This window comes from Physeter macrocephalus, chromosome 9, assembly GCF_002837175.3.
Source record: "Physeter macrocephalus isolate SW-GA chromosome 9, ASM283717v5, whole genome shotgun sequence".
In the NCBI taxonomy this organism is placed as follows: domain Eukaryota; kingdom Metazoa; phylum Chordata; class Mammalia; order Artiodactyla; family Physeteridae; genus Physeter; species Physeter macrocephalus.
The window spans coordinates 12,997,262-13,021,772 of record NC_041222.1 but is presented as its reverse complement, the minus strand read 5'-3'; the positions used below and the strand labels follow the sequence as shown (position 1 = coordinate 13,021,772).

The 24,511-nt window shown below is 40.0% G+C and overlaps 1 protein-coding gene across 1 annotated transcript in view; it reads right to left on the bottom strand.

Moving 5' to 3' along the window:
• The window catches only part of SUSD1 (sushi domain containing 1), a 130,963-nt gene that overhangs the window by 58,035 nt on the left and 48,417 nt on the right, over positions 1–24,511 (bottom strand). Inside the window, exons 7-10 of the mRNA XM_024126369.3 lie at positions 22,692–22,789; positions 21,884–22,070; positions 14,678–14,787; positions 10,536–10,728 (exon numbers count right to left, since the gene is read on the bottom strand). Coding sequence (XP_023982137.1) covers positions 10,536–10,728; positions 14,678–14,787; positions 21,884–22,070; positions 22,692–22,789 — 588 coding nt within the window. The remainder of the gene's footprint in view (positions 1–10,535; positions 10,729–14,677; positions 14,788–21,883; positions 22,071–22,691; positions 22,790–24,511) is intronic.

Genomic DNA, 24,511 nt, shown 5'->3' with positions numbered 1-24,511 from the left:
TTTGACCCACCTCCTAGAGTAATGGAAATAAAAACAAAAATAAACAAATGGGACCTAATGAAACTTAAAAGCTTTTGCACAGCAAAGGAAATTATAAACAAGACGAAAAGCCAACCTTCAGAATGGGAGAAAATATTTGCAAACGAATCAATGGACAAAGGATTAATCTCCAAAATATATTATCAGCTCATGCAGTTCAACATCAAAAAAACAAACAACCCAATCAAAAACTGTGCCAAAGACCTAAATAGACATTTCTCCAAAGAAGACATACAGATGGCCAAGAGGCACATGAAAAGCTGCTCAACATCACTAATTATTAGAGAAATGCAAATCAAAACCACAATGAGGTATCACTTCACACCGGTTAGAATGGGCATCATCAGAAAATCTACAAACAATAAATTCTGGAGAGGGTGCGAAGAGGGAACCCTCTTGCACTGTTGGTGGGAATGTAAATTGATACAGCCACTATGAAGAACAGTATGGAGGTTCCTTAAAAAACTAAAAATAGAATTACCATATGACTGGGCAATCCCACTACTGGGCATATACCCTGAGGAAACCATAATTCAAAAAGACACATGCAACCCAATGTTCACTGCAGCACTATTTACAATAGCTAGGTCATGAAAGCAACCTAAATGTCCATTGACAGATGAATGGATAAAGAAGATGTGGTACATATATACAATGGAATATTACTCAGCCATAAAAAGAAACGAAATTGGGTCATTTGTAGAGACATGGATGGACCTAGAGACTGTCACACAGAGTGAAGTCAGAAAGAGAAAAACAAATATCGTATATGAACACGTATATGTGGAAACTAGAAAAATGGTACAGATGAATTGGTTTGCAAGGCAGAAATAGAGACACAGATGTAGAGAACAAACGTATGGACCCAAGTGGGGAAAGCGGGGTGGGGGTGGTGGTGATGGTGGGATGAATTGGGAGAGTGGGATTGACATATATACACTAATATGTATGAAATAGATAACTAATAAGAACATACTGTATAGTAGTTCGGTTACCACAAGTCAAGGAAGTACAAGAAGCTGCCAGAGAGAGAGGCCTGGAGCAGTCATTCGCTAGAGAGTTTAGAGGGAACGTGGCCTTGCTACACCCTGATTTTAGACTTCTAACCTCCAGATTATGAGACGATAAATCTCTGTTGTTCTAAACCACCCAGTTTGTGGTACTTCGGTATAGTAGCCCTAGCAAACAAATACACAGTTATATGATAGTACTATCATCTGAAGAAACTAAGACAGAGAGATTATATAATTCATCTAAGATCAGACAGCAGTAAATATTAGAGGTGAAGTTTAAGCCAGGTTTAAGCTACAGTTTAAGTCACTCCAGAGACTGAACTCTGAATAATGATGCAAAACTGCCTGATATGTGACATTGAGATATCCCTTCAGTGTGATGAGTTATGTGCTGTCTCTATTTTTTTATCCAATGCATAGAAATTTAAGATTCTTTTTATATCAGTGAAAGTATTTCTCAGAAACTTATATTTTAATCAATTAATTTAGCTTTAAAAATAATAGAGTTAATTAGTTGGCATTTATAATACTCTTTTTTTTTTTTTTTTTTGTGGTATGCGGGCCTCCCTCTGTTGCGGCCGCTCCCGTTGCGGAGCACAGGCTCCGGACGCGCAGGCTCAGCGGCCATGGTTCACGGGCCCAGCCGCTCCGCGGCATGCGGGATCCTCCCAGACCGGGGCGCGAACCCGGTTCCCCTGCATCGGCAGGCGGACGCGCAACCACTGCGCCACCAGGGAAGCCCAAAAAATTTTTTAAAAAAGAAATTATATCAAATTAAAAAGTCACAAGGAAATGAAATAAAAAAGAACATCTTGTAGTTAGCTTTCCTTTGCATTGTATTACTGGATAGAGTAGACTAAGAAGCAAGCAGTCTTTGATTTCAGCCGAGAAGACAGTCTTGAAGCTTCTGTCTGTACACATGATTAGAATATCGTGGCCCTGAAAAGAATGAGATGAACCCTTTGCTTCTAGAGCCATTTAAAACCCATTTAGTGATGGGCTCCAATTCCAAATAACTTATTCATCTTTATATACCCCATGGTATGGTTCTACCTAGCTGGATCTTACAATGTCATTATCTTATCTTATAAAGAACAACCGCTTACTCTCCCCAGTTTTGGCATGTTACAGATGATTGGATATTCCATACAAAATATATGCCAATTTCTGGCTTGGCCAACTGCAAGTATGAGTTTGTCAGGCTGATGGTTTATAAGAGAAACAGGCTGCCTTCAGACATAACTTTTCCACTACAGAATACTGTTACAATATTTATCATTTTGTGTGAAAATATCAGAAACAATGTTAAAATATTTAGTCTTTATTGTCTTTTGTTTGGACTTCGATTCTGTGAACAGGAATCAGTTATGGGGAAAGTTTTAAAAGGTCCCTGTAGATCTCAAATTACGCATGCTGTTAGAAAACCTGCCATCATAAGCCACCTCATCAGTTAGGCATTCTACCAGGGAATAGAGGAAAAAAGTGGTCTGTCCCTTCTTTAGATTTTTTTTAAATTTACCAACACTATTTTAGAAGTAACTAAATGCATGCAGTCCTCTGCTAAAGAGAACAGAAAAACCAGTATTCTCTTGATCATAAATGATATGGTTTTAAAACCTCTAATTAGGAGCAGCCTAAATAGACAGTTGGTTTTGCAGGGTAAATACCGTTGGAAAGAATGGCTACAAGTCAACTATTTTGAAAGCAAAGTTACTATTTTTATAACACCTCTATAGCTCTATAAATAGTGGTATCTTTTTATTATCCTTTCCTTGTCCTTGATGTACATTTCAGTTTGTCTTAGAAGGATATAACATAGTTTAAAGTTGGGAGTTTGTCTGTTATTTTGTTGAAATTTTTCTTAAGACACATTTGATATCTAGTTACAACTACCATGAGATTTTCAAGCTAAAAGTATGTGGTCACATTATATGGAGAGGAACTAGGATTCAACCATGGAGAAGCAGATTCATACAATTCCCTTAGCTCAGCTCCCTAGGCTCGACTCCGCCTTCTAACCGAGGTGGCCAGCCTTCTTTTCAGGCGCAGATTCTTGTTATTCAACTGGCAACACAGACCAACTGCTCCCTTGGTACGGATGAAAGAGGATTGTCTGAAGCACAGTGGCCCCATCTTTTATCAAATCTGAGTTGAGAGAAACAATATTTAGGAAACATTGCCTGAAAAACATGGACTCCAGTCATTCCTCCAAATAATCTAAAATAACCTAATCCTACCCCTGAATCAAGCCAGGCCAGCAGAGCACAGGCATTTCTAAGGAATCTTTCCTTGACCACCCCACAATGAATTGTGCTTTCCTCAAATATAATGAGCCATGTTGAGGGATGATGTAAGAAACAGCATCATAAAATCCTCATAGAATGCTGCTCATACATGGAACTATTTATGAAACCCCCCAGAATCAGAAATTCCTATCTGATCGTGGTGTTGAAAATAATTGTACTTCTCCCAAAAAACACCGCTTTGTTGTAACCTTATGGATAATATAATGGCTCCCTTTCTGACTGGATGGGTTGAAAACTTAAACCTAAATGCGCGAGCCACTAATGAACAAGTAAATAGGTTATAAGGATATGAACTATTCTTAGCCTTATCTGACATCTTTTTTTATGTCCCTGACTTTGTTTTCATTCTTCTTTAGGTTACCTATCTAACTTATTTTCTTTTATTTTATATAACTATGCAGGTCACTTAAAGTCCTTCCTAGAAAAAAGATGGGATATAAATTTAAAATTTTGTTTAAAAAAATTCTATATTTAATATTAATGTTGGGCTTCCCTGGTGGCGCAGTGGTTGAGAGTCCACCTGCCGATGCAGGGGACACGGGTTCGTGTCCCGGTCCAGGAAGATCCCACATGCTGCGGAGTGGCTGGGCCCGTGAGCCATGGCCGCTGAGCCTGTGTGTCCGGAGCCTGTGCTCCGCAACGGGAGAGGCCACAGCAGTGAGAGGCCCGCGTACCGCCAAAAAAAAAAAAAAAAAAAAATTAATGTAATATCACAAAGGAAAAGATCAATAGATTGGACTGCTTAGAAATCTAAAAACTTTACATGTCAAAAACACCATACAGAGAATTAAAAGAAATGATAAAACAGGAGAAATATATGACACAAATAGTAAACTCTTACTATATGAATAAGTTGTATATATCAATAAGAACACAAAATTGAATAGAAAAATGAAATAATGATGGTAAATAAATCAGTCAAGAAATTTGGATGTTGAAATAAATGAATTTGAAGGAACTTAAAATTGCTTTCCTAACATGGACTCCTAGAACTAGAATGGACCTTTCCTGATCAACCCTCTAACATTACAGAGGTCATGTGTGTTCAAGGCTGCTATCTACCTGTCTTCCCATTTTTATAAAGGAAAGGACAATTTTGGCCTCTCTCCACTCCCTACTCACTAATCCTCAAGGAACGAACAGTAAATATGTAATCTGACAGGTAAGAAGGAGACTACTATTCCTTGGGTCACATTTCCTAGTGGGTGGAGTTTATATATTACAGGTCACTGCCCAAAAAAGACGCGATTTTTGCTCTCTGGGACCTGCCTTCACTTAGGCACAAGGGGCATGTGTATCTCCAGTCTCCAAGAGGTAAGTAACCTGTCTTTGCCCACTCCTTCTCCTCAGATCTTCAGCCTAAGACTGGGTGGGTAAGCCAGGCAAGGTCCCATGCAGAACCAACTGCCCATCCTTCCAGGGGGAGAGGCAGTAGAAAACCCCATTTGGCCATTTCTAAGCCTCATTCTCCAATATAACTTTTAGTACTAGAAACTGTGTTGGGGGTAGTTCCTGGGAACTTGCTCAGGCAATAAAGTTGATACTTCACTTCTTATTTGTCAGTCTGCAGGAAGGAGGGGTAAGATTCAGTCTCTCCCGCGCCCCACCCCCACCCTGCAACATGTGAATACACTGACTGGGACTCTGGGTTTATATAAAAAGAGGAGCCGCCACAGCGGAGCAAAGCACCATCAGGGAAGATGGAGGCTCTCGGTCTCTATAGCTGCAACTGCAAGAATAGATGAGGTAGATATTCGATTACCAGGAAAACTTCACAAATCAGGCAAAACACACAGGTTTCTTAGGCATGAGCACTTTGAATTATTTTGGTTATCACTTTTTTTGTTTGTTTGTTTTTCTCTTTATTGGGTCTTTTCTTTCAAAATGAGGGCTTTAAATTGCCCAGAAGTAGCTAAGGTCTATGTGGTTAGAGCAGTGCTGCTCAAAATATGGACTGGCAGCATCAGCAAGGCCTGGCACTTGCTAGAAATGAAAATTGGGGTCTCCAGGCCTGCTGAATCTGAACCTCTAGCATGGAGCCCAAGGACCTGTGCTTTAATAAGCTCTCCAGCTGATTCTTGGTTCGCTAGAGTTTGAGAAGCACAAAGAGAGCATTAGTGGAAGATTTTGATAGATTTCAGAAAGCATCTGGGGGAGCCTGACATTAGCAGACAACAGGAGATTAGCTGCCCAAAATTCTGTCCCTCTTTATCTTGTTCAGAAGAAAGAGATCTGAGAAAAGACTGAATCCATGGTTTGTCTACAGGCTCAGGAGTCACCCCAACACCACAGGCTCTCAAATTGCTCGGGATTGTTTTACAGAGCCCCAGACTGGGGATTCTACACCAGGGATTCTTCTTGGGTGGAGAGGATAAAATCCAGTGGGATTTTACAAACTCAAGTGCTGGGAAGGGGTCATAAAAGGTGTATGCCTAGAACCCTCTGTTTCTAAAGATGAGATTTGCCCAACCTCTGAAAAAGGCATGAAATCAGTTTACAAAACAGGTTTTGATCTTGCAAATGGGACAAGATAAGGAGAGAACGGAATAAAGTGAAGGAAAGCACACCAAGGAGGAGAAGAAAATTTGAAATCATATTAGCCCAGCTAGAAATCTATGACAAAGAAAAGGAGCTATATCTAAACATAACTGCTCTAAAGAGATTAGAAAAGTAGAAATATTTACTAGGTCAGGGAAATGGCTGAAAATCATCAAAGAGAAGAATAAAGGGACTATTTTGGAGAACAAACTAAAATGACCCCCCTAAAAGGGTACCCAGAGTCAGGTATTATTCTACAAAAAGGATCCTCTTACAGTTTTAAATAGGGAACCCAGAGTAGGCATTAATGGAGAACTCTTCAATAACTGGAGTTGTGGTGCTATGTAGTTACAGAAAATGTGGACATATTTAAAAAGAGAAATACTAGAAGGATCAGTGTAGAATTCTTCAGGTGTCATGAAATGAATTCCAAGGTGGCATTGTTCTTACAGATGAAAGAGAGGGTATAGCCCAGGCTATAAGGAAGCCTGCCTGGGAAATGCAACAAGGATTTAGAACTTGAAAAGAAGGAACAGAAAAGCAGAGAAATGTTAAGGAGGATCCAGGGAACATGAGCCTTGATCAGGGCTGAGGTTATAGGCTGAACTGAATAAAAATAAATACCTCCTAACAAAAGGTAAGGTGGGCAGAATTTACCTGAACACTGGGTGAATGTGGCACCATTCTTGCTCTATAGAGACCTCACAGGCAGAATCGAAAGTAATACGTCAGGAGAACAAAAATGTAAGTATGAAAACAAAAAGCAAACACAGAGAAGGAAAGTACTAAGACCGAGCAAAAGGCATTAGCCAGGCCTGGGGAGGAAGAAGGAACAGAAACAGCTGGCATGGAAGGTTGAAAACTTACTACTCAGCTGGACTGCCAGAGCAGTAGGAATACTTAGAAGGACCTGGAACACTGGAGGATTATCGCTCCCGATGCAGAAAAGGAAATAGTGGCAGGAAAGAATGCTTCAGTTCCCATCAAAGAAGCACAGGCAGTTCAAGTCTCAGAAATTCAGTTCTAAGAAAAGGTGGGGCTTGGGTGAAAAAACACTAAAACTAGGGGATTTCCTAGACCTCATTAGACCAGTGAAAACACAGGTTCCAGAAACTCAACAGCAGCTCAAGGATCAGCTGAGGGTGATACTCCAGGGAAGACAAGGGAAACCTCCTAACCAGGAAGCAGGACTCAGAAGCAAGGCATTCAATAATAGGAAGCCACGTTGCTCAGAATTAAAACAATACTTAGGATCTTTCTGGGGATAGAGAAATTCCGAGAAAACAGCAGGAAACTGGGAGTGTGAAGGAGGCAGGCATGCAAGACAATGCACTTCTTTTTTTTTTTTTTTTTTTTAGTTAAATATGAGTTTATTGAAGTACTTTTCTCCCCATTTGGCATGTTCCCTCCTTTTTTGTTGTTGTGGTATAATTAATTTACAATGTTGTGTTAGTTTCAAGTGTACGATTCAGGTACACAATTTTACACATATATCTATTCTTTTTCAGATTCTTTCCCATTATAGGTTATTACAAGATATTGAGTATAGTTCCCTGTGCTATACAGTAGGTCCTTGTTTACCTACCTTATATACAGTAGTGTGTATAGGTTAATCCCAAACTCCTAATTTATCTCTCCCCCTGCCCCCCCGCTATCCACCCCCCAGCAACCATAAGTTTGTTTTCCATGTCTGTGAGTCCATTTCTGTTTAAGACAGTGCATTTCACTTGAAGAGTTTCCTACTATAAATATGGGATGTCCTGCTCACAAAGAAAGGAGGCTCTTTCACTGCACAGATCAAGATCTTCAGCAATGGTGGAGGGTAGGTAGAAAAAGAGCTCAAAGGAGACATGAAAATAAAAGGTTCTAAATACTTGGGATAGACACCAAGAAAGACCTGGAACCACCATTGGCAAAGTTCCGAAATTTTCAAAAAGCGTAGATTTCCTTCCCCCACAACAGATGGGAAGCCTGGTGTCAGACTGAATCCAATAACCTCAAGAGAAGAGATTTCCCAAATTAAGTTGACATTCACAGGGGATGGACTTCAGACAGCTGAATAACCTATAGAGGCTGTCACATCACATGCTAGATTATACGCACTACTGATCATCTGGGGTCCACATTGTAAAGGAGGAGGTAACGACAGTCTCACTTTCTGAACTTGACACCATGGCCCCCTTGTTATACTCAAGCTAGAGATCTCATCTCCCACCACTTTCTCCAGCTCACTCCTGGCTCCCTTGATGCTCCCAGAACATGCCAAGGACATGCCTGTCATTTGGTGTTCCCCCTCACTTCCTTCAGACCTGTGCTTACATGTCTCTTTATAAAAGAGGGCTTCCCTGACCGTCAGTTGCCACTCCCTTTGCCAAGCTTTATTCTTCATCTTACCACTTAGCCCCACTTAACATATGATATATTTCCTTACTTGGTTATCTGTCTCCTCTCCAACCTCCTGACTCCAACCCCATGACAGATGAGTCTGTTTTATTGCTGCTACATTGTCAGCTATCAGAACCTGCCTGACACACACTAGATAAGAAATGAACACTTATTAAACAAATGCATTTACACATCCATGGCATTTGAAGTTTTTGCTCACGGTGCAAGGTTGAAAAAAGCAAGGTGGGTCTAGACTGACTTACGCACTAGGTTCTAGGAACAAAATTTTCCTTTTTTTTCTTTTTAAGCACTAAATATTTAGTAAAAAGCAGTAGATGTACTGATTAAAAATGAGGGCCCTGGAGCCAGAATGCCTGTATTCCAATCCCAGTTGTACATCTCACTAAGTGTGTGATCTTGGGCAAGTTGCTTAACTTCTCTGTGCCTCATGACCCTTAATCTGTAAAACGGAAATAAAATAATGCCTTCCTCAAAAGGTTGGGTAGGTTTGGGTTGACCAAAGGATAGCACTTTGAAAAATGCCTGGACATCTTCAGTGCTCAATAAACAAAGCTAGTATTGTCATCATCATTATTATGTACTAGGAACCGTTCTAAACATTTTACTTGCCTTATGTCACGTATGAATCACTCAGAAGGTAACTGAGGCCCAGGTGCAAGAAGAACGTATCTAAGCCATTGGCTTTTCTTTTTTAATTGAGATGAAATTCACACAACATAAAATTAACCACTTTAAAGTATACAATTCAGTGATATTTAGTACATTCACAGTGTTGTATAACTATCACATAACTTTGCTTTTCTAAGTTTTGTATCTCTTGGACTCATGTTGAGAAATGGGACAATGAAACTTGGAATAAGATTAATTCAACTTTGGATGTACCTAAGAAGTAACATCTACTACAAAAAAAAAAAAAAGATTTATAGGATGTAACAGCTAGAATACACTCTCTGTCTCAGGGAGGCCACTCTAATGGAGGCTTAGCAGAGAAGGCACTGGGGAGGAAAGAACCTGGGACTTGAGTGCCTTTACATGTTAATTTACAAGGAGAGGTGGGTGTTATTTTTAGACTTTAATTTCTCTGAGGATTTAATAATTGGAGGAAATGCATACTCAAATTGTGAGCATTATTCTGTAGCCAGAAATGTATGTGGGGGCTAGGTTTATGCTGTCAGGAGGTCTTCATCGTGCAACCTCTGCTGACACAAGGCACAATCTGAGATGAAAAATACAATAAAGAGTGAATTTTCAGCCTCCGGTGCTGCATGGCCCTCATTTGTGTCTACTGCATTTCAGAGCCTTCCAAGTACAAAGACCAACGTGCCCACTACTGACCCACAAAGATCAGTTGGTGAACAGGATAAAGGCCTCAGGAAGGTAGGAGCGAGACCTATCTTATTCTACTGTTTTCTTTCAATGGTTGCCCATAAATTTGTCCGTTAAACCCAACTGATGAGGGACTTCCCTGGTGGCACAGTGGTTAAGACGCCACATTCCCAATGCAGGAGGCACAGGTTCCATCCCTAGTCAGGGAGCTAGATCCCACATGCATGCGGCAACTAAGAGTTCGCATGCCACAACTAAGGAGCCCGCGAGCCACAACTAAGACACAGCACAACCATATAAATAAATAAATATTTTTTTTAAAAAAAGCAACCCAACTGATGAAAGAACAAAAGAAATGGTAGAGACTTCTGCATCCCTCCCAACTAGGGAGGGCTGTGGAGTTGACACAGCCACCTCTATTTGGCTTCCTTGCAAGCAACAGGAGAAGGAGCCTGACCTGCTTCAGGCCACCGTTCTCTGTGTTGGGTTAATGTGCTCGTACGGTGCCGTCAGGAGGCCTCCTTGTCCTACCCATGTCCAACACACTGCAGCTCACATTTCTGATCTCCTGAAAGTTAGTTCCAGTTGCCCATAATGACTACCCTTAGGGTTCAGCTGTCTTAAATTTGAGGTGAGAGATAGGAAGCCTTACAGTATTCTCAATCCATCACTCCTAGGAATTCCTGAGTAAAGCAGTCCACTCCTGGTCTGTACTGTCTCTGAGCCAGAACCCAAGTGGGAAAGGGGAGAGGTGGTAAGACTCAGGGACACTGTGCCCCAGAAAACTAGAACCCAGGTCTCTTGACTCTGAGACTATCATTCTTTATGCTGCCCCATGCTGTACAGTTCAATACACATATTTAACTTGTTGTCTTGAGATACCAAACAGAAAGACATCTACACCCACCTGCTGGTGCGGTTGTTATTGTTATTTGCACTGAGTGCTGCTCGGGAGATCCCAGGAGGGTGACATTCACTGTGTACTCAGTTGCTGGATACAGATCTAAACACACCACTGCAGTTTGTTCCCTCGTTGTGAAGTTAAATGATGTTGCGTGATAAAAATTATTCAGATACCGCCTTTGACCTAGAACTTTAAACTGTCGTGAGATTAAAAGAAAGTGATGCATTAAATTCATTGGGCTTGCAGATGTCTAGACTATAAGCAAAATGGAAAGAAAGCAGGAAGGTTCCTTCTACTTGTCCTCACTCACACAGAATTATTTTTAACACAATAGCAGGCTAAACTGGACATGAACTTTACAAAGCTACCCTACGTACCCTGTTCAACCTCCCTCTCAACCAGCTATAAGATTAAGCTTAAAATGCATAACTACATCTCAGATGGACAAAATGTCAGGCTATTCTAAAGTAACCCCTTGAGCCTTCCCAGGTGAAGGAGACTGTACTGGAGTTACTGGGCAAAATTCTTTTCATTGCTTTTCATTCATAAGGAATCCATAAACAAGCCTCATGGAACAGACTTTTTACTCTGTATGAGGACTACCCCAAATTATGCATTCAAAGCAACTGAGTCATGGTACTTCACTGGAGCCTTCCTATTAGAGTTCTGGAAAACAGTTTTTGGTCCACAGAGTCATCACACACACTGGTAACCCAATAATGCTCTAACCACTGCCAACTCAAGATGTATGTATAATATAGGGATTTATAAGAGAGAAAAAAAAAAAAACATGTGAAGGTCCCAGAAGTAATACGATCAGCCCTTGATCAATCAATGTGTTTTAGCTGGATGTACATGTTTTTAGTGTTTCCTTTGACGCTTGTGTCATTGGCTTTTCCACCCTCTACCCTTCCTCATCACTGTCATTCTTCCACAGACATCCAAGACCCTGGCTCATTTGGGAGATTCCTCTCTCCCCCAGTTCCTAGCATTCTCTTGGGTAACATAAAGGTCCTTATAGGTAAGCCATCAAAACTTGGCCTCAGAGTTGCTTGAGTTCAGTGCTGTGAAGTTCCTCCACACTGCTCCAGCTACCCACATCTACCGCCACATCCTCAACTGTCATCCTCTGAGCTGCTCCACCAAGATCTCACAATTCCTTGTTCTTCTGGACCACTCATTCCCACTCAGTCTGATCTCTCTCAGGAAATCCCCCAAGATTTCCTCACTCAAGATTTTCTACCAATATTTTAACACCCCCATCCTCATCTTCCCACCTATCTTGGATACCACTGTCTATCACCTCCACCATTCTCTTTGCCTGATACCCTCAACACCCTTGCCGCTTTGTTCTCAATTTCACCCATTCTTAAAAACTCAAAGCCCTGGGCCAATCCAGATGTTTGACTTCACCACTTCTGCATTCAGACTGCTGCCCTCTGCTGGAGAAAAACCTCACAACTATGGAGGCTGCATTTCTATACAAAGTCAGTCTCATCCTAAACTACATGTAGTTCAGTCTATAAACAAAAAATTACTTTCTAGTTAACAAACTTTGGATCACACTGTACAATTTTATAATAAAGTCCTTTTACTTAACAACATATTAGAAAGTTTTCCTCTATCATTAATTCATTCTATTAATAGACAGACTGCCTATTATTTGCCAGCCAGAGTATATGGTGTTGGTTATACAATAATAAATAAGATACAGGTCCTAACCTCAAGGAACTCACAGGTAAGTATCTAGGCAAATAAAATACCCAGGGATAAGTGTTATAATACATGAAGCTGGAGGAGTACCCAGGAAGGACACCTGACCCTCCTCTTTGGGGATCAGGGAAGGCTTCCTCATCTTAATTGTGGACTGAAAGAGAAATTAGCGTTAACCAGGTGAGTTGGGGATGTGAAAAGTAAGCGTAGGAAAAACAATTCAGAGCAGGGACAGCGTTTGGGGGAGGAGGTCATTGAAGGCCTCCCACCAGGGAGATGACTGAGCTGAGCACTGAAGGACAAGCAGGAGTTATCCAGGTATGGTAAAGGAGGGAAGGGCTTTGCAGGTAGGAGAGTCACATATGTGAAGACACAGTGCTAAAGGGAGCACAAGGAGACTTTTGGGGGGTACAGAGCCCAGAGCTTAGAGAGCAGATTAGCCCTAAAGAAATCGATTTAGGAGTCTTCAGCATGGACATGGTCAAGGAAGTCAAGAGAATGGGTGAGACAACCAAAGACGGGTATAGAATGACAAGAGAACAGGGAAGGCACAACCTTGGGGGTAATCAGATTTAACTTGTGAAAGAGGCTGAGAAGGCTCAGACCAACAGGAGAAAAAGCGACCATTTCAATGGGAATATTGGTCCACAGCAACAAATGTTGTCCAGTGGGAAGCAGAAGGTATTTCATGTCTGCATAGTGTTCTATCCAATAAATGTATGATTATTTATTTAACCAAATCCCTAGTGATGGACATTTGTTTCCAATTTCCCCTATTATAAATAAAGCTTCAGAGAACAGTTTAATCTTTCTGTATATGTTTGAATAATTAATTATAGTACACTTGTGGAAGTTTATGGATCCTAACAAATAACTATTCCAGAAAAGTCATGCCAATTTAAGGGCCCACGGCTGTGTGTAGTAATACTTTCTCCAGGTTTACAGAAAAATCATGGTATCTCATGATTTAAAAATTTTTTTCATGTGTGTATTCATGTGTGTTTTGGCAGTATCTATATTCTCTTTCGCAAACTGCCTTTGAATGTTCACTTCCTTCCAATGGATTTGTTAAGAGTGTTTCACATGTTACTTAAATTAATCTTTGTCTAACATATTAAAAAATAGCAATTTTTTTTCAGTTGAACTCTTTAATCATTTTAGTGTAGGACATGAAGTGAGAATCATTTATTTTCTTAACCAAGTAGTTAACCAGTTGTCCCAGAACCATTTATTTCTGTATCCATTCGAAAAACCATCTTTGTTTTACATTAAGTTATTTGGGTACCTGAATATATTTCTAGGTCCAGTGTTCTTTCCAATATTAAAATTTGAATATTTCACTCACCTGCTTAAAATCCTTCAGTGCCTCCATATAGACATAAAAAATAAGATCCAAGCTTAAAAGTACAGGATACAAGGATGATCACTATTCAGATTTTTGCCTCATCTCCTCCTATTCCCCCTTGCTTTCTCTGTTCCCCAAGAAAGCCACATTCTCAATTATCCAATAAGCTACTCAACTTGCCCACACTGACCTTCTTCACCTCATCCAACGTCTTTTATCTGATCAATTCCTACTTACTGTTTATGACTCTGCAGTGTTTTTGCTTCTTGCTAAAAAAAATTGCACCTGGACATAGGGACTTCCCTGGTGGTCCAGTGGTTAAGACTCCGCGCTCCCAATGCAGGGGGCCCAGGTTTGATCCCTGGTCAGGGAACTAGATTCTGCATGCTGCAACTAAGACTCAGCACAGCCAAATAAATATATTTTTTAAAAAATTGTACCTGGACATATATACACATACATACAGTCTCCTATTCCATTTATTTACTTTTTATCAAAGCTCTCATTACACCATATTGTAGTTGTCTGTTTACTTGTATGTTTATATTAGTTCGAATAGAACTTCCAGGTCCTAATATATGATATTCTTTTGGTAAATGGTTAATGAATTAATTCTAATTTAATAATTAGTCTACTCTCTGCCAGATGTTTTGCTAGGCACTAAAATTGATACAAAAATAATAAATTCAGTTCCTGCCTGAATATACTTATAATTTTACTTGAGATTTGTGATGTTTATAAATTCAAGTTAAGTGAGGACCAAAAGCCCTGCAATAAGTTTCTTAAAAACCCACATCCGAGTGTGAATTTGATGACAAAATAAGCTGCAGCTGTAAATGAACCAAAATAAAATATACTACATGTGAAATACCAGACAGAGAAAATGATAGCAAATCACCCAATAGTGTCTTCCTTCAACTTAGTCCCTCACTTGCAGCCATCTCACATCCATCTCTAGAAACAAAAATCAAACAATCTAGAAGTTCATTCCATTAGTGTTTTTAAATACTCTGGATCCCCACTTGGAGAGCACCCAAATTTTTAAGTGACACAATTCATTAACGAATAGCATAAGAGATCTTCTTACTTGGTACATTCGTTCTGATCCAACTTTCCTAGAATGCCTGTTCAATTTCAAACAAGCTTCATTAAGTATTGAAATATTGAAAATCCTGTCATCTTCTAAGAGATCATCACCTAAAAGATAAGAGAGAACACAGGGAAAGGTTGCATCTTCTTAGCAAAACATACCATGGCCAAGGACAACTGAAACTCTGAGAGCCAACAGAGTGTTTAACAGCAGAAGCATCAAATCTGGCTTCAAGTCCTAGCTCTACAACTTCTTAATTGCATGACCTTAGCTAAGTCACCTAACCCCTCTAAACCTCAGTTTCCTTATTTGTGGAATCAAGTAATCAGGTTTGCTTTTCTTATATCATAGGCTGTTGAATCAAATGAAATAATGCATATTTTTAAACTGTTGTAAACTAACAAGCCTGTGAGATTTTTAGAGAGTTAATTCTATCACTTGGATGGTCCATAAGTAAAATGTCATGAAGGTAAGTATATCAATAGCCAGAAAGTCTGAGAATAAGGAAAAAGCTGAATAAAAGTCAAAGGTCAGGGATTAGAACTCTCAGAGCAGGTGTTTCCAACCTAGAAGATGACCAGAAAGTAGACGACCAGGCAAGATGTTTATTCTCACAGCAGACAGTATTTCAAGAGCTACTCAGATGAGGCAATGAAATAATCAGAGAGCTGATATATTTGCATCGTTATATAGAAAAAAAGTCATTTCATGCCCCCTGCAGCCTAATTCATTCCTTCAATGTTCTATTTCCTTAATGCAGGAAACGAAAAAAAAGAAGAAGAAGAAGAAGAAGTTTGTTACTAATGAATTAAAGAACCCACAGAGAGTCTAGTAGTACCATGGCTAATTTTCAAGGAAAAGCAAATTTCCTAACAAACAGGTATGTACATTTTCTACAAATGAGAAAAAATTAAATGTCTACAGAGAGAAGCTTTTTATTACTATAAGATAGTTATATTTCTCCCACAGGAGTCTTTGCTACCTAAGAAGTAATAATGATAACAATAAATTATTCTACTCAAAATTGGAATTGTCCACAGCATTTTAAATATCACTGACATAGGCAGCACCAGGCAATTAGCTGTGGGAGAAAATATTCTTGGTTAGCTATAACTGGAAAATGTAAAACATGGTTATGAGAGAGAATTTGAAGACCTATCACAATGTGCTCTCCGTTATCTTCATAGCTTTCATTTTCAAGATTTCATAAGGACATCAGAAACAAAAATTTCCAGACATGGCAGATCTAAAGTAAAGCTTGGACATCTGTGGGTTTTTTTTTTTTTTTTTTTTTTTTTTACTTCACCAGGCAATTCTGATAGGCACTCAGGGTTATATACTCTGCTATCACTATTTCTACTTCTAATAATAATAATAGCCTTTCCTTAGCACAACGGAGATCAGTAACAGGGAAGGACTTCTAAGGGGAGGCCTAGGGACCTGAAGGCTCCACCTGACAGACAGCCTGGGCCAGCAAAAGGAGAGACTTGGTTCCTTCCTGCCTCTGTAGGCTATAGCACCATAATGAAGCCAGGCAATGCTGAGCTGGCCCAAGAGCTACAGCTTCACCACTCAAGATAGCAAAGTGCTCAGAAATAAAACTCAGGGCAGTAGGTTTTCTCACAGCTGCTCTCCAAAGGATACTGGATCATCCAACCAGCAGTAAATCCTTCAAGATGAGATCTGAGATAAGCATACCAATATTATACAATAAAAAGTAAGATGAAAAGGAATGCCATCCATTTTATTATGAGGGAAATATTAAACCTAAAGAAAACTTTTATCTTCCAAGGATAAATAATACAGAAAGGGGAGGAAAAAGCCCATGAAATGATTTTACAAAGAAGAAGAGGGAGATCGCGCCTAGAAGGCAAAGAATGAACACTGTTGAAAAAAAATAGTGAGCAAAATAATGGTAAAATTCAGCAACATCTGTTCTGTACTTTCAGTAAAAAAATTTTAAAGATGATTCAAACAGATTAAGGATGAGATGGTAAGAGAATGTGATAGCAGAGAGGAAGCTGCTTGAGAGAGGCAGAAATAAAAAGGGAACTAGAAGAGACAAAAAACAAAAAGAAATGGAAGTGCAACAACAGAATTTAAAGTGCATCAGAAATGTCAATGCAGGGACTTCCCTGGTGGTGCAGTGGTTAAGAATCCGCCTGCCAATGCAGGAGACACAGGTTCAAGCCCTGGTCCGGTAAGATCGCACATGCCATGGAGCAACTAAGCCCCTGTGTACCACAACTACTGAGCCTGAGCTCTAGAGACCGCGAGCCACAACTACTGAGCCCGTGTGCCACAACTACTGAAGCCCACGCACCTAGAGCCCATGCTCCACAACAAGAGAAGCCACTGCAATGAGAAGCCCACGCACCGCAACAAAGAGTAGCCCCCACTCGCCGCAACTAGAGAAAGCCTGCGTGAAGCAACGAAGACCCAACGCAGCCAAAAAATTAATTAACTAATTAATTAATTAATCTTTTTAAAAAAGAAAGGTCAATGCATATATGCATAAATGCATATAGAGAACAAACTTGCTAAATACTCACAGAAGGCAAAGGAAAAAGGCACGGATATAAAAAAAGAGAAAATAGAAGACCAATGCAGACAGACAAGGAATTCCACATAGGAGTATTTGAAGAGCAAAACCAAACAAACAAAAACAATAATCAGAGATTTAATGAAAGAAAATATTCCTAATGTGTAGATAGATTGAAATTTGAAGATCCAAAAACTCACAGGGTACTAGGAAAACTCTGTGAAAAACATTAACATGTATATAACCCATGACTGAAATTTCATGAAAGAAAGGACTCCTGTCTCATTCACTATTGAATTCCCGATGCCTAGAACAATGTCAAACACATAGTAAGTGGTCAATAAACATTTACCATGTGCATGAGTAAATGATTAAAGTCTTGAACTTCACACATAAAGAAAGCTTCTATGATATCCAGGCTGAAAAATCAGATTGTCTACATAGGATTTTTTGTTTTTTAATCACACCTTCAAACTCCTCTTTCAAAACTTTAAATTCCCAAAGCCAATGTGAAATGCCACCAGAATTCTGACAACAAAGGTTTTGACCCAAGAATTTTATCTTCAATCAAGTTCCTATTCACTTGTGAAGACAACAAAAGGATATTCTCAGATAATCCTGGGCTCAGAAAGTATCCCATTCCTCAGTAAGAAGATAGAAATCACTGTGCAGAGAGAGAAATAAAAATACAGAGAAAGACAGAGATGCTTTGGTATGAAAGAACTGGTAGTAAACACTGAAACTATTAAAACATATACCTATTTAAATAATTGTTATGAATATTGCTATAAATTAGTATAAAAATGAATCCTTTAAAGATGTAGTACATGTTAAAAATAATTAAAAATAAGAAGCTGGCAATAAAATTCTGTATTAAACCAATAACATAAGGGAAGTAAAAGCGGAAGGAATAAAAGGAAGTAAAGAATGCTAACTTCCTTATCTTACTGGGGGAGAAGTTAACATTATTTCAGTCAACACAGGCAATAAGATAAATACACATTCAAATAGGATTTTTTTTTTTTTTTTTTTTTTTGTGGTACGCGGGCCTCTCACTGTTGTGGCCTCTCCCGTTGCGGAGCACAGGCTCAGCGGCCATGGCTCACGGGCCCAGCCGCTCCGCGGCATGTGGGATCCTCCCAGACCGGAGCGCGAACCCGGTTCCCCTGCATCGGCAGGCGGACGCACAACCAATGCGCCACCAGGGAAGCCCCAAATAGGATTTTTTTATTTTTGTTTTTTAATGTGTAATGCAGAATAAAAGCAAAATCTATACTGTCTGAATCACTGAAAAAAGAAAATCCGTGCAGCAATAAGAGAAAACAATGGACATAGCAACATAGCATAAAAAAGAGAAAAAATTAAGATGACAGAAGAAAGGAAAACCATATCACAAACAACACTAATGTAAATTGCTTAACTACTACTTTTCTCAAAAAGGTTTGCAACATATGCTGTCTCCTAGAGTACAACTATAGCAATGTTATCCAGATAGCTTTTAAGAAGAACAGAAGGGGGGCAAAGGGATACCATGCAAATAGAGCACAAAGAAATCAAGAAAATCGGGGCCAAAAAAAAAATTAAATAGGCTAAAGTGAGCCACTTCTTAATAGTGGAAGTTAGAATCTACAGTTAAGATATCAATCACGAACATAAATATCATAACATCAAAATGTGTGAAACAAAACAATTAGAATTTCTAAGAGAAACTGAGAAGAATGGCAATCCAAGTAAGCAAAGAACAGTAACAACAACAAAAACAGAAGTCCTGAAAAACCTTACTACTAGAGCTGATTTAAGACTAGATCTTACCTTACAAGCAAACACTCTATTATCACAAAACTTTGCCAAATAGTAAGCCCCAAGAAAATGTTGATAAATTCCCCACAAAGAATACTAAAATGTAAAAAAAAAAAAAAAAAACTAGAAATCAACAACAAAGTGTAAATGTTAAAAATATTTTAAACCTACCACTTGATAACACACATAATTAATCCTTCAATCAATGAGTAAATCAAAATAGCAAGTAGGGACTTCCCTAGTGGCGCAGTGGTTAAGAATCTGCCTGCCAATGCAGGGGACACGAGTTCAAGCCCTGGTCCAGGAAGATCCCACATGCTGCAGAGCAACTAAGCCCCCGTGTGCCACAACTACTGAAGCGCGCGCCTAGAGCCCATGCTCCACAACAAGAGAAGCCACCGCAATGAGAAGCCTGTGCACTGCAACGAAGAGTAGCCCCTGCTCGCCACAACTAGAGAAAGTCCACACGCAGCAACAAAGACCCAATGCAGCCAAAAACATAAATAGATATATAAATAAAAAATAGCAAGTATATAATGCTTTGAAAGTAAAAATAAAGAGAACATATATTAACACCCTCATAAATAATTCTTCGATCAAGGGAAAATCAGAATAGCAATTATACCATGTCTTGAAAGTAAAGATAAAGAGAACATGTATAAATGCCTAAGGAATTCTGCCAAAGCTCAAATCCGGAAGGGAGAAAGAAGCACTGAAGGCTTTTATTATCAAACAGAAAATAATGGAAATAAGTTGAACTATGCATTCAATTCAAGAATTTAGTAATAGAACAATATAACGAAGTTAAGAGAATCAGTGAGAAGGAAATAATTTTTAAAAAAAATAAGGGGAGAAATTAATAAGACAGAGAAAGAAAAACAATTAAAAAACCCAAGAGATTACTCTTTGGGGAAAACAACAGTAATAAAACAGACAACCCAAGCGAAGCAGATCAAGTGTTAAAAAGAGAGAAACACAAAACTACAAATCGAAATAACCTGGGGTTATATAATCTGTAACCCCAGAGGAGTTGTAAACAAATATTCCATGTGACATTCTGCCAATATATCTGCCAATATATTTAAAATCACAGCGAAATGGACGTTTCTTAGGAAAGTACAAATTATAAAAATTGACTCAAGAAAGTGTAAGAAACATAAACAGACCCCCAAAAGCATAGAAGAAACTGACAAAGTTATCAAAGAATCATCTACCAAAGGGGTGAAACTTAAGTAATATTAAGAGCAATGTGTCCAACTTTAAGGGAAGGGGATAATTCTAAAGTGATATAAACTTTTACAAGGTATAAAAAATATGGAAAACTTCCCAATTCATTTAAAGAGAACTAGCAAAACGCTAATAATGAAATCAGATGGCTAAATGGGCAGGATATAGAGGAGGGAATGACAGATCTTCACAAGAGTGCATAAGGAAACAGCAAAGACAAAATTTGAGTAGATATGGAGTAAATGTAGAAACGTACCTTGTTCCCAGTTGGAATAATTCAACATAAATCCCAATTCTCACTAGATTAATTTGCAAATTTAATCCAATTCCACTTAACATTTCAGACAGAGGAAGGAGCTCTGGAGACATTAAAAAACTCAGCCATGGTCACCCAACTCTTAAGCAGAGTTAAGATGCAAATCCAAGTATGTCTGACCCCAAAGGCCATGCTTTTCTCAGTGGAAATTAACTTGAAGAGGTTGAAGAGGATATTAGTAAAAACAGCTGACACTGAACAGCAAGCTGTCATTCTGACTGAACAGAGACAGATGAGTTTGGAGTCCTGGGATGCTCTTTTAAAGAAGACATATTCCTAATAAATCCACAGTAGTTTATTTTTAACTTTGAACAACTTTCTCTAGTTACTATATTAATTTGACAATATCTTTCCCTACCTAGTATTTACTTAGAAATAAATCATTTTGTTTTATTTATATACAAGTACTCTGAGACTTATTTTGTATAATTTCATAGTTGGCTTGATATTGTTAAGACTGGCAGACTTCAATTATTTCTGCAACATCCATGTTACTTCCCAGTTCCTAGTGGCAGCAACACCTAAAGGTTGAGTTTTCTTAATTAGGACATCAAATAGCTAGTTGAGAACTACCTCAACTCATCCAAAATAATAAATGACACCAATGGCTTTTCAAGGTTTGCTTATTAGGAGTTTAATTAGTCCTGACACCACACAACCAGAATTTTGAAAAAAAAAAAAAAAAAAAAACTTACTGTAATTGTCATGATGATATAAAAATCCATGTGATAACTATGTGCCTTGGGGTTTATTATGACTTCTTGAAGCTCCTTCTTGTCCACTCCTCTTTTCACCCCACATCTACCCTCCTGCATCCTAGGGCTGCCTCCCCCTCTCCACCTACCCACTCTCAACTTGGTTCCCCACCCCCAAACAGTCCTAGGGTCAGTTCCCATCCTGGAGCACAGCTCCTGGGTCAGCCTCCCTGGCTCCACCTTTCCCATAGGCAAGAGTGAATGACTTTTGAGTTTCCTACCAAAGATAAGCCATGTGGCTACCCTTTATTGCCTTGGATAACTGAAATGGACTGCATCATCACCTACTGTTCTCCTCTTTTAAATGCCTTATTACCTTCCACGTGAACCAGAGGACGCAGCGGAGAATCAATACACCAGTGACCATTCAGCCGGGCATCAATAGGATAGGAATCTCTCCTACCAGACCCGCTCTGGTTCTGAGCCCTAGAGCAATTAATCCCCTGGCTACAAATCTCAGAAAGCAACCGTGAACTCTCCTGACCAGTAGATTCTGAAGCACATTTCCCCACATCCTGTGCTTAGCATTTTCTAGGAGGAAATGAGACTTCACCTCCACCTACCAGCTGTCTGGAACCCAATGGTGGCTGGCACAGAGCGTCTGGGAGAGGCAATAGAAATGTGCATGGTGTAGTTGGTGCCCTGGTACAGATCTAGGCACACTTCCGGGGTCCTGCTGTCTGTGGTCAAATTAACTGTCTCCTCATGAACTGTTTCCATGGGGTCCAACCGTTGTCCTTTTATGTATATCTTTGTGAGGGGAGAAGACAAGAGAACCCACCATGACTCCAGTTAAAACAAACAAGAGAGATTTTTGTGGTGCTGGAAACTACTCTCTTACTACTCCCTTTTATACTGCACTGCTCACCCCAAGGGAGATAAATAGGGCAAACCTCTGCTATCAGGTATCTGATGATGAAATCTGATCAGCCCAGTAATCCATAAATGCTGCGAAGCGACATAAAATGAGGAGTATCTCCAGGGAGTGCTATCCTGCACTCAAATGACCAGCAATCAATGGAGGTAACACAACCTGAGACCCGCTCGCTGCAAACTGTCACCAAGGCAGCATATGCTTCTAGGCTTGTTCTGGGGGAGTGAAATACAAGAGCTTGCAAACAAGCGATAATCATGATGCCAAATATAAATACATCCCACACACATACACGCTGGAGGATGACAAATATACTAAACACAAAATGTAAAATAAAATAATCCAGATACCTTAAAAATTCTGTTCACTTTTTTAAAGGACTATGGGATCGGAAAGCTATTAGATGGAGAAGCACTTCCGGAAGCAAGTCCCTCCTACTCTTATTCCCATGGTAACCATTTCTACCCTAGCAGGAAAAAGGAGCTCACTTTACTTACCACATATACGATCTTGGAGTTTATTCTTCCTCGGTTTATTTGCCACCTCACACAAGTGTTATTAAACACTGACACATCATTAATTTCTATAATTATTTCTAAAATAGAAAAAGAAAGAGTCCACTCACAAAATGCATCGATGGGCTTTGGAAAAACCCTAATGGCCACCACATTAGAGGGCATGACTTAGTTTATCTGCCCAGCTGGTCTCTCTGATGATCACCATTCATGCTCTGATTCAGAAATCGAATCAGCAATTCAAGCTACCCCAGGCCAGTCACCACAGTTTAACTTCACCATGAGTGAGCTTGGCCCATTACCTGATGTGGAGGAAAAGGAAACATTCCTGCTTAAGTATGGGTGAGAATTCCAACCTGTGATTGGTCTGACAGGCCACTGGATGCCACTGGTGTTCCACTCCTGTGGGATAGAGAGCGGCCCAGAGCTGAGCCCTGAATCTTCCTTGCAGCTGCACAGGTAAGATCAGCTTCCGGCTTCCTCATCCCACCCAGCTGATGGAGCGTTATTTCCAGGTCACTGCTGTTCCCAAGAGGGAAATGACACGCGTCACCCCATGGGGCCATTCGTCAGGAGCAACCCGTTGGGGTAAACTAAATAAATTCTCCACAAGGTCCCTGGATACTGCCAGGGCTCCTTTCACTGAAGCGATTTAATCCTGACTTATTAGGAAGCCACTAATTTCTTCAAGTTGTTCTGCTTTTTTTATATATTCTGTGTGTATTTCATGTAACATATTTGGCAATGTGGGAAACAGTATTAGGGCCTCGGTTCCTGAGGTAACACAGTTTCCAGTGAACCTAGTGAACCACCTAGGAAGTTGTCCAGATGGGAAGGGGGCAAGGATCTAGCTTTTTATCCATTTAATAAATTCCCTGCAGATAAGTAAAACTATTTTTACCTGCAGTTGACATACTCTTGTCTATAAAGAATCCTAAGGAATTCACATACACACACACAAACACACACACACGCAAAGCTAAGAAAGGAGTTCAGCCGGGTTGTAGGATACAAGGTCAATATACAAAAATCAATTGCATTTCTGTCCACTAGCAAGGAACAATCCAAAAAGGAAATTAAAACAAAAAATTTCACTTACACCAACATCAAAAGGAATAAAATTCCCTGCGGGTAGAAGTTACCAAACCATCACCTCTGGAGAAGGGAATCACCACCTCACCACACAGGAATGTTCCTCAGCCCAAATTCAAGCTCCCCCATTGAATCAGACATCCCTTGTGGATGTTCTAGAACCTCTCAGCTTCCCCTGTTCCTTGTTCCAGCCCTGCATGGGCTTTGATACCATGACCGTGTCTTGTCTCCCATGCTGGGGCTTCCCTGCTGCATACCCTAGCACATGTAACCTGGAAGTAGTGGGGAATTAACACCTCCTGGGGGACAGGAGGTACTAGATAAGTCTGCCCCTTATCTTTCTTCCCCTTGAAGGGCAGACCTACAAAGACCTCTCAGGGCACTGTTGCACTGATGGAGCAATACTTGCACTGAGTGAAGACCACTGCAACAAGGCGTCCTTACACTGGCTCTGCTTCCTTCCCTGCTCTACTCGCCCTCACTCCTGCTTCCTGGGATAGCATTCCCTGTTGTGAAAAAAATATAAGTCCTCTGCCTCAGGCCCTGCTTTCTGGGAAACCCAAGGTAAGACTCCCGTCAAGAAGGGTGAGAGGGCTTCCCTGGTGGCGCAGTGGTTGAGAGTCCACCTGCCGATGCAGGGGACGCGGGTTCGTGCCCCGGTCCGGGAAGATCCCACGTGCCGCGGAGCGGCTGGGCCCGTGAGCCATGGC